Raw genomic sequence first — 10,939 nt, 5'->3', positions numbered from 1 at the left:
ACGGACTCTTGTGTGACTCTTATTGACTTGTGTATATGTTATGCATGAATGTGTAAGATAACAGATTATGTGTTAACAGAGTTAACGTAAAAATGTGTGGTGTCACTGTTAAGGGGTTAATTCAAACTTCATGTACATGTGCTTTGAACTAAGATCCGTTTGAGTTATGTGTATCTAGTCAAATTTTTCGTTTAGTTTATAAGCTTTTCATATTTGGTTACTCTAGTTGTAGATATCTATAACCTTAGATATCACACTATTTTAATCGTCTTTCATTCTCTTTTCTCTCTCAAATTTTTTTATCCTAATGCAAACAATTATCTTAACTTCTATAATATACCTACTTGTTTGATTTTATCCAACATATATATGGATTGCCTGTATGTATGGTATGTATATGTATGTTAGTATGTATGTGTGTATGGTACGGTACATGTATGGTGTATGTATGTATGTATGACAACTGAGTTCATTGGTTATATCATGTTAGGTGCCATAGTGGACTAACCTTCTCAGGTCATAGATTTCTCTATAAGATTTGAATCCACAACCTTTTCTAATGTAAAAAAAAACATCATGAACTCCAGACATTTTTGCGTGGATCTCACTCTTTCACGTCCGCAACTGTCTACCATGTTGGAGTTTTTGGGAGTCGACATACCCGGTTACAAGTTCTAATGTTCAAGTAGGCCATATTGTTTATGTGAATCTAAAATATATTTTTTAGAATTGTTTTTGGGAGAATTAAATATTTAACCCCATAAATTCAAGATATTATTATCCAGTTCTATTGTTATAAATCAAACGAATTTTGACACCAATGATTAAGGATTCAAGTCTATTGTTGTTAAAAAAATGTGGAATGATTGATATACAAGTAAAGTTAGATTTTTGCTAAAAAAGGTCAAGTAGACAAGTATCATACATGAAATATCCATCATCATCATCATTAGCATGGACTTTAGTTAAGCTTATAATCTCTTGAACATTTACATAAAACCAGTTTGTAAAGAAGCATCAAAGAAGCACCAATTCTGCTCTTGCTCCCTTCATAGTGCTATTTGATGCACCTACCGAGTTTGTACATTATTCATTTCTATTTTCTTTTTAATGTTATTTTTTTTCTTTTCTTTACTTCCCTTTTTTTGGCTAAGTGTATATCATAACCATGCACGGGAATAAACAGAGAGCCCTCACACGTTCGTGAAAAGATCACTATGTTATACTTTAAACAAAGTTAAAGAGTGCATTATAACCAGAACAGGTGATACAAAAGTTCACTGGATTTCATTCATATATATCTTCATACCCCAGGAACGTTATATGTAATATATTATTATTATAAAGGCAAATTTTATAGTAACGACATGCAATTCAAACCCTTCATTACCCTTCCCTTCGTTGCTTTCTGTCGTTCCTGTCTCCAGCTTGTCTTACTTTTACTCTCTTTTTCTTTCCTTTTTCTTTCCTGATTTTTGCAGTGGTACCTGATTCTCTTTCACTATTTCCCATTCAAAAACACAATAATTTCAAAATGAGTAGCACATCCAGATGTGTATGTGTGTGTATATATGTCTATATAATAATGTATAGTTTTAGGATAAAATACAAACAATTTTTAACGTAAGAAGCATGCAAATAATATATTATTATTAACTAAATTAATTATGCTAACACTAGAGTAATTGCTGTTATTCTACTTAAGGATGGCTTAAAATAAGAAAACGTATTTTTCTAAGAATCCTAAGAATAATCCCGAGGCCATGGATCTAGGCCCTAGTGATTAAGAATAATAATTTCTAAAAACTGTATAGTGTCCTACTTACATGACATAGTTTCACACTATGTGGTATGCTTCAGCTTTATTTTAAAGTCTTTCTACATTTTTAGGAAACACGGATTTCTTATTTAAACCATTTTACCTTACTTAAATGTAATTACCCTAGTTTGAAAATATAAATTTATAATAATTAGTCTACTTATTTGTATGCTTAGGTAGGTTAATATATACACACACATTGAGAGAGCAAGAGACAGAGGCTTACATACATACATATATATATTTCAATGTTCATTATCACATGTCACTGTGGCCTTCCCAATGTGAACTCCAGATTTGGTTTCTTGGGAGTTGATGTGATCACATCTGACAATCTCTCATAATGCAGACCTTTTGAATTCATTTCCTTCTGAAAGATATTGCATCAAGATATTATTTTCAATAATAAGCTAGGAACATGCATTGTGTAATTAGCAGGAGAGAATGCAGAATAAATTATTATATATGAGTCAAAGCATATCATGTAATTGCTTATTTGTGGAATCATAATATATTTTTCCCTAAATTCAAACCCATAGATTATATAATCTACAAGGTATCAATTACCTTACCCTTTATAAAGTTTTTGGTTTAATTAATTTGTCTTGACTCTTGAGTGTTGCTGGCTTTAATTAGATTAAAGAAAGCATAACTGAACCTTAAATATTTTGGTGATTTGACTCAGCTTTTCAAAAGCCTTGTTCTTTCTTGCACTCTTTCTTCCCACTTTACATGACATTCTCGTGAAAATTGGAATATATTTATATATTCCCATGCAAAGCATAAAGCTACTTATAAAATCACATAATATGATGTATCAAAAGTGGTGAAAGGAGATTTACTCACTTATTAAACTATATATATAATTAATTTTAAATAAATAATTAAAAAATATTATCTACCTCAAGAGATGATTTGTTGCCTTCATGATCTCTATACTCCTCATGCAACCAAGATTCCCTGTTACAAAGAGCAGCATATTAACAAGAAAATATTAATTTCCAATTAGTGGGAAGCCCATGCAGAAATCAAATTCATAAAGAAAGTGTCTTCTATTGTCTTGTTTATAGCTAGTTTCTCACTTTAACTTCCTTTTGTTATAAAGAAAGCTGAAACCCAACCCATGTGAAATGCCACTACCCATGCAACAAGCATATAAAATTCAGGGAAGATTTAGAAGTTTCATAAATAATAATAGTTAACCCAGAGAAAACACAGACAGAAGGTAAAAAGAAGGTTCAAAGAGACAAGATTTGGCATCCACTAGCTAATTTTCTAAGTTTAGCTTACCCTAAGGTTTACTACTAGCTAGGTCCCACTTAGGATAGCTATGAAGCCCACAAAATCAAATAAAAAGTGATATGTTAAGATTGGATTGCAATTAAAAAAGTATGTTTTTTTTTCGAACTAAAAAAAAGTGTCTTTTATTTATGGGCTGTTTGTTTATATCTGAATGAAACTATTTAGATGTAAACATCTGATTCACTCAGACTTTATACTGTTTTGTTTCAAACTATAAAAACATCTGAATGATTAAAATTAGGTCTAAATCATTCAGACTTGTTATTGTTGCTGAATGAGACAAAGGCTCATTCAGACCTGACTCATTCATATCTGAAAGAACCAAACGGCCCCTTAGAATCTTTTTTTTTCATAATATATTGTATACATATTTGTGACGGATTACCTACATATAGTTCGTTGCTTAGGGACCTTATACACTGACAAACGGCTAAAAGGTATGGGCGAGGATCTTATAATCATCAATATTTCGATGGATGGTACTCGGTTACTTTTGGTTTCCCCCAAAAATGACGAAACCCGGACTTTCCCACCCAAGGAATTTGTTGTTAGTTCGTCGGTAACTACCGGTTTTACATTTGGCTTGGATTTGCCGGTAAACTAGTACGTACATGTCTATCGGCTATACTCATTAATTTACCGGTGTATTAGTTTTCCAAATATTGAGATTATCTATTAAAATAGTTGATGCTATCCTCAAAAAACATATTAATATATACCTTCTATCATATTTCAAGAATGCCCATAATATTTCAAGGGATTAATCAAAGGTTCTCCTGGAAATTGATATGTGAAAAGTATACTAGCTATCTCTCATGTCTTTTATAATTTTAATTGTATATGTTCAGAAAAGGTTAAAGTTGAAATGTTACCATCATTAATTTGTTTTCTTTTATACCCACATTAAAAGATTTGGTTAACGGGGGCCTATAATTATAACATGTGGGGTTTACATTGTAACGTTTATTTCACCACAAAATGTTTTTCCAAATATACCCTAACAATAAAACAGAAGTAGAAACAGTTTTAGAAAAAGGCTTTCACCTCGAAGAATTGCTCCATAAACCATACTGATAATCTTGCTCCTGTTGATCACTAGACCTTCCTCCATTTTCAGCTGATAATTCCGTTGTTCTTGTTTTACGCATGTCAAACATGATATCATCAGAAGTTTCGCCAGATGAACCAGTCTCGTAAGTATCAGATGTCCCTAAAGAAGCTGATGCCCGATCGGTTGTCTTTACAGTTCGGTACATCTGCAAAACACAATTTACTGAGTGTTTACTTTCTTATAGAGTGGCTTAAATTTTTGGAATTAAAAAAAACGTCAAATTAATGTATAATTATCTATATCGCAGCTTGTTGCTCGCTTACCCATTATCCAGATGTAGTTCGGTTTGTGTTATATTGGTATGCAAGTTTTCTCGTAACTAAAAAAAAAATAAAAAAAAATCTAACTATTTTTATTGAATGCATCTAATCCCATTACTTTATAATTCGTTTCATTTCTCTACTTTAGTACTTCTGCTCAATATGAGGTACATTTATCCTCTAGAGGGTACATGATTAATAATATAGGCTAGGTATTATTTTATATAAATAAAAATAAACGTGCTTTGTAATATCTTACTTACAACAAGTTATTTGTAAGACAAGAGAAATTTGCTGAATATTAAAAAAATTATGAGAGAGTACAAAAGTCAATCGAATTTTATTAAGTTATTACTACAAGAACTAATGTTCCATGAAGCCTAATTGTGGCAGTATATGTCTGTATACACACACATATTTATTTGTTCTCTTTCACTGCTTTCTTCGTATTGTATTGATGTAATACATATAAATGTCTATGATGTAAAACAAAACGTACCAACATGAGTTAATGATGAAGATCCGGTACATAGTAAACGTATATGCGACCGTGCAATATTGACAATATATATATATATGTATACGTACATAAGTGTATGTTACATATACATATATGTATATATATATATACAGAGAGAGAGAGAGAGAGGTGCATGCCTGTACTGCTGTACAAGTGTAAGAGCTGACTTAACTATGGTTGAAACATGTAATGCAGAAATCACATGTGGTGGTATAGATATACAAACATATCATTGACAAATGATGGTGTTTTTGTACTCTCTCATATCTCAAGTTTCTCTCTGAGAAAAAGGATAAAATTATTAAATTCAACCCCTAACTGCGTAGACTTGTCTTGGCTTGGACTTATGACTGTGTTTTCAATTCTTGGCCTTTGTCTTACTATGAATCTGTCCTTTCTCTATATATTTATATACACTCGCACAGAAACATATATGTATATTATATTATAATATATATGTGTGTGTGAGGAGAGAGAGAAAGAGAGTTTATAAATGTCTAAATATATAGGGTTCTTGCTTCTAAAGAAAAAAAAAGCTGAAATAATAAGCTATTTTTATGCAGAACCATCAGATCTAGCAAATAGCCATAGTAGCAAGGATTAGAGGTGCCTAACTGCAGGTTACAAACAATCATTGGGAATTCTAATTCCTAGCAATTAATTATTTGAATTAATTCTTTCAAATAATGCATATTGCATAGTGCTGCTTCTCAAGCTAGTGCTAAAGTCAAAAAGAAAATAATAATCACTGAATCGGGGTATTTATTCCTGATTTCAGTATATAAATGCACTTGACTATTTGTGTAGTTACACAGTACCAAGACTGCATCTTTCAAAGCACTTATGTTTTGTTGGGAAATTTTTTATAAAAAAAAGAAAGAAAATTAATAAACATATATATATATATATATATAATGATTTGAAATTGTTTATAGAGCTAATTAAACTTAACCTGCAAGTGAGATTTAACATGTGACAAGGTAAGATCTTTAACGTCCATTAGCTCAAGTACTGACTTGGGTGTTGCTCCTAAAATCATGAAAAATTGATCAGTAGAAAAAATTACAAGAACTTATAATAACAATAATAATAATAATGTAAAATTAATTAAGTACTTTCATGACCACCCAAAAGCTCAACAGCATGGACAAAGCGAGCATGAAGGGTAGTAGTCCACCGCATCCTCGGCGCTCTCATGCAGCGCTTAGAAGGGAACCTCAACGACACGAATCTCGATCGAACAATATTGTTAATATTATTGTCATGAATTAGAGAGCTTGTAGCAGTAGAATTAGTGCAAGATTCTAACAAGGGCTGATTAATTTTCTGATGAGGATGAGAGAGTATTGGGAAATTAGGAGGGGTATTTTGGTAATAAACTGGAATCCCTCTTATGGGTCTCAAAAACCCTAAATCTGAGCTGAACCCAAGATGATGGTTTTGGTGTTGTTGGTAGGGGTAGATATTCGATGTGACCGAGTTGTGGGTTAGGTCGGAAGGAGTCGAGTGAGTCGAACCAGGGTTAGATAGGGCTAGCCCAAAAGAGGGTTCATGTCTTCTTGTGAAGTCATTTTGTTGTTGTTGTTGTTGTTGTTGTTGTGTGTTTATGGCATGTTTCCACAAATTTCCCAAATCCAAATCATGGTTATGATCTTGATCAGTTGGAGTTGATGATGTTCTCCAAGAGTTTGAAGAGGGTTTGGTGTTGGGTGGGCTGATTTGAAGAGAGAGGTCTGGTTGTGGTGGAAAGAGCTCCATTTAGCTTACCAAATTATCTTGTCTTCTCTTGGGATGACCAAAATGGCAAAGACTTGAACTAGTGACTTGACAGAATTGAAAGACCTAAAGCTTGGTCTTGTGGGAGTAAAACTGTAAAATAATGATGGGTTTGTTTCTATTATGTGACCTGAGCTATGATGATGATGATGATGATAATGATAGAAGGTTTTCTGTTTCCCACTCAAGATTTCTTGAAATGAGATTTGTGTAATCAATGGTGAATTGGAAGTAGTTGTGGAGTTCTAGAGAGAGAGATGACAAGGTATTAGGTGAATGGTTGTATCTTTTATGTGAAGTATAGTGAGAAAATGACACTTGAAGGGACTAGGGAGAGAGAGAGAGAGAGAGATGCTTTCTTTTATGTGGACGTGGGAGAAGGAAAAGAAGAAAGGGGGCGAAAGAAAAAAGAGAGAGAAAGGAAATAAAAGGTAAATACGTTAAAGAAATCATTCATTCACATCTTTTCCTTTTATTCTTATGTTTTTCTTCCTTTTATTCTTATGTTTTTCTTTTTGCAATGAATATCTCATACTCCGACCCTTCTATGAAAATGACAATAAACCTTTATGTATAATAACAAAACTAGGAATTTTCCCGTGTGCGTTGCGCGACGAATTTTTTTCACAGATTTGAATATCAAAATGCAAATAGAAAAACATCTCACTACGAGTATCACTCCAACGTAGAACCCCAGTCATATGAAAAGATCAATAGAAATAATATTAGCAAAACATAATAAACATAAAGTTACTTTGTGAAATAGGATTGCTCCATTGTACAATTTCTTCATTTTAGATAGCTAGAGCTAAGTCTGTCCTAAGTATGAGTCGGGTAGGACCTTTCAGTCAAGTGCCTTGCCTTCCTTGCCTATTCATTTAGTCCAACAATTGAAATACCTATTCGCATTCCTTCCCAGTCAATTTCGAAAGTTACTTTGTTCAGTCGATAGATGCAATGCTGCGATGGAGAAAGCAAATCTTGGGTTGAGTGGTATTAATATCACCTGAAGGTCAAGCCCCACAAGCTGTTAAAAGATTGAAGTTTCAAACCAGGCGGTATCACCGTTTAGGAAAAACTAATTGAGTATGGAGAGCTCGGGTGGGGTATCAAGTCAAAGATTCCCTACAGAGGAAATCTCATAGCTGATTCCTTATTGTAAGAGGCCTCCGACAGGTTCTTTTACCAGGGAGGTCCAGTAAAGACTTTCACAGAAGGAAACGAATGGTTTAGCAGGAGCTGCATAAGTCTCGGATAAAGGCTTCACCGGTCAGGTATTCACCAGAACTTTATGTAGAGTAACCCTGTTAAATATACTTCACGGACAATGATGTAAATTAGATTATAGTTCATGGATAATATTTAAATATTTTTATTTTGTAAAACAGAAAAAGAAAACTCAAAATCAGCTTCCACCAAGACTCGAACCCGTACCTCACCCACAACATGCTTTTGTTGATTCATATTCCATTTCACATGCATATAAAATAAATATCCATGAAGAAAAAAAAGTTAATAGATGTCATGTAACATCTACGGATTAGTTAACTGACTATCTCCACCAATCAAATCCTAAAACTTTAGTCTTCCTTTTATCTATTGTATAATTTATACTTGATTAATAAGTAAAAGCATGGAAAGTTTTCTTTTTATTTCTTTGGGAATTCACTATGAAATAATTTACGGAACCAATTACACGAATGGTTGAATAGTCCATTGGTATATATGATCGTATTTCAGTTTTCACTTCCAAGTTTCATTTATTACATTTCTGGTTCTTCGTTATTCATTCAAACATAACAAAAGTGATCTTTTACACTAGAAGACGTTGAAAAGTTTATATTGATTTTATAAATAAAAATTATCTCTCTAAAAAAAGTTCAAATAAACCTTAAATCCATGTCCTTCGTTGATTTGCTTTGTTACCCCACCATGTATGTTCACATGCACAACACCACCACCACCACACACTTTAAGTCGATCTAGAGAGGAGAGTAACCTTGAAATTTGAGTCCCCAGCACGCCCCATCAACGACGTTGATTTCATAATCACAAAGCCATATTCCACGTCATCTCAAATCGCCAACCCCAATTCTAGATCGTCACCTCTCCCGTTATTATTTGTGTTAACTCTAATGTTAGTTGTAAGACCCCGTTACCAGTGCCCTACATTGGACGTTTGATTTACTCATAAACACAGTTCTACAAATCAGAGATTATTAAAACTTTCGCGGAAACGTTAACTTTAATCATTCGATACAAAACGTTCGATCTTTTTTTTAGAATATAATATACAACATCATATTTAAAATGTCATTTCTCTTCCATCTTCAGATGCCAGCCATTCAATCCATGCCATGTGCCCTCTTCATGCTAGCTCATTAAACATATTTACATGCGTGCATACTAAAAGTCAGCTACGCTGAGTGAGTTCTAGTTAATCAGACAACATACATTTCATTCTCATACATTCCTTCACGTATCCGAAGACACGTATTATTACTTTAATCTTGTATAAATATCCATAAGAGGAACATCACATAATATCTATTAAAAAACCATTACTATTACTCATACTATATATATTCTCCATAGAAGGAACACTCTATATACTTTCCACAGAAGGAACACTCTCTATATATTATCCAAGAAGGAACATTATACCATCCATAGAAGGAACACTACACTATCCGTAGAAGGAACACTCTGATATCCATAGAAGGAACATTATACATTATCCATAGAAGGAACTCTATATATTATCCGTAGAAGAAACACTGTATATAATTTATTATTTAATATCCATGTAAGGAGCTAATCACTTCCCTTGGCAATACATGCAATAACCGAAGATCGTTCACGTACCGACAAGCTTTCATTCTCATTCAAGACATATATAGATAACATATAAATCATACATGGCATACACTTAACATTTAAGGTAAGTGTATTAACATTCACATCGAGTATGCACACAGCCTCAAAAACATAACAAGGAATGGGGCTAGAAACTCACCTGGATCTTGTTGCGTTCACCATTAATCGTTATCCCTTTCTTTAGTTGTGCACGGCTAACTGTTAAATATATATTTGTTAATTAACCGTATAATTAATTAAGTCGGTATTTTTGTCAACCAACGTATTTTTCTAGGTTGGGCTTGTTTGTTTAACTTAAGATGAACTAGTTTGTTTTAAAAAGGATATGGGCTTAGCAGCTTGTGGACTTAGTTAGGCCAGGCCCAACTGTCCATTATATAGGCCCAACTAGGTTCAGGTCTAAGGTCCAACAGAAACTGTGTGGCCGAGAACTCAAGGCAGAGAACCATGATGACCGAGAACCCTCGTTGACCGAGAACTCCGTGTTGACCGAGAACCCTCAAGTTTTGACCGATGTTCTTGACCGAGAACACATGGTTACCGAGAACTCTGACCGAGAACTCTTGGTGGCCGAGAACTCAGGTATGATGTCTCCAGATCGTATTTTACTGCTTCGATCCTTTCTCAGCTCTGGTAGTTTACTGATGTGCGTGTGCGCGGCTTGTATAAAATATGATGGATGGAATGAAATGATTTAGCTTTTGTACAAGATCAGTGTTTTAAATTTATAAAAGTGATTTCTACAAAGACTAAACACACACAAAATAGGCAAGTGTACCAATCGTATATGTAGAATAGTATTGGTAAGAACTAAGTATCGATCCGTGGACACAAATGTTTCTAATAATAAATCGTTGTTTTACTTTAATCGAAGGTTTTAATCATTTTGGGGTTAATTTTTGAACTTTTTATAAAATATAAATACTTATATATAATATATAGGTGACCAAGATGAGAGATTCTAAACAAGTAGTTCAATTATAAGAAGGTTATCATCTAAGATCAAGACTCCACTCCATTTTAGCATTGATAATTGATATATATAAACAAACATGTGGTAGACTTGCCGTAATAATATATGATAGATAGCTCCTTAAGCCTTAAGTGAGCATCTTTGGCACAAAGGAGGTAGCATGCGCATTATAAAGTCCATCCTTTTTTAATGCTATGTCACCTCAATAATGTCAATTTAAGTTGGCAAGTAGTTTCGTAAAGTAGAAAGATTAGGATTGACTTCGATTTCTCAAATACCAATTCTAACAACTTCGGGTGGT

At 33.3% G+C, this 10,939-nt stretch overlaps 1 protein-coding gene across 4 annotated transcripts; it reads right to left on the bottom strand.

Annotated features, from left to right (window-relative positions):
- Nucleotides 1-1,258: 1,258 nt before the first annotated feature.
- LOC143606285 (putative transcription factor KAN2) lies at nucleotides 1,259-7,238 on the bottom strand. Of its 4 annotated transcripts, none has more exons than XM_077082099.1 (6): nucleotides 6,128-7,238; nucleotides 5,965-6,041; nucleotides 4,166-4,377; nucleotides 2,722-2,779; nucleotides 2,046-2,189; nucleotides 1,259-1,501 (listed from the first exon to the last, which is right to left on the bottom strand). In XM_077082099.1, exons 1-5 carry the CDS (start codon nucleotides 6,768-6,770, stop codon nucleotides 2,085-2,087), a joined length of 1,095 nt encoding a protein of 364 aa, XP_076938214.1. In that variant the 5' UTR covers nucleotides 6,771-7,238; the 3' UTR covers nucleotides 1,259-1,501; nucleotides 2,046-2,084. The 4 variants fall into 4 exon arrangements, with proteins under 4 accessions (XP_076938214.1, XP_076938215.1, XP_076938213.1 ...); XM_077082100.1 differs by having other exon boundaries at nucleotides 2,082-2,189; XM_077082098.1 differs by having other exon boundaries at nucleotides 1,260-1,501; nucleotides 2,050-2,189.
- Between the last annotated feature and the right edge of the window lie 3,701 nt (nucleotides 7,239-10,939).

This window comes from Bidens hawaiensis, unplaced genomic scaffold (genome assembly GCF_021521415.1).
Source record: "Bidens hawaiensis isolate Kalapana, Puna unplaced genomic scaffold, B.hawaiensis_p1.1 tig00074037_1, whole genome shotgun sequence".
Classification (NCBI taxonomy): Eukaryota; Viridiplantae; Streptophyta; class Magnoliopsida; order Asterales; family Asteraceae; genus Bidens; species Bidens hawaiensis.
This window is presented reverse-complemented; position numbering and strand designations above follow the sequence as displayed.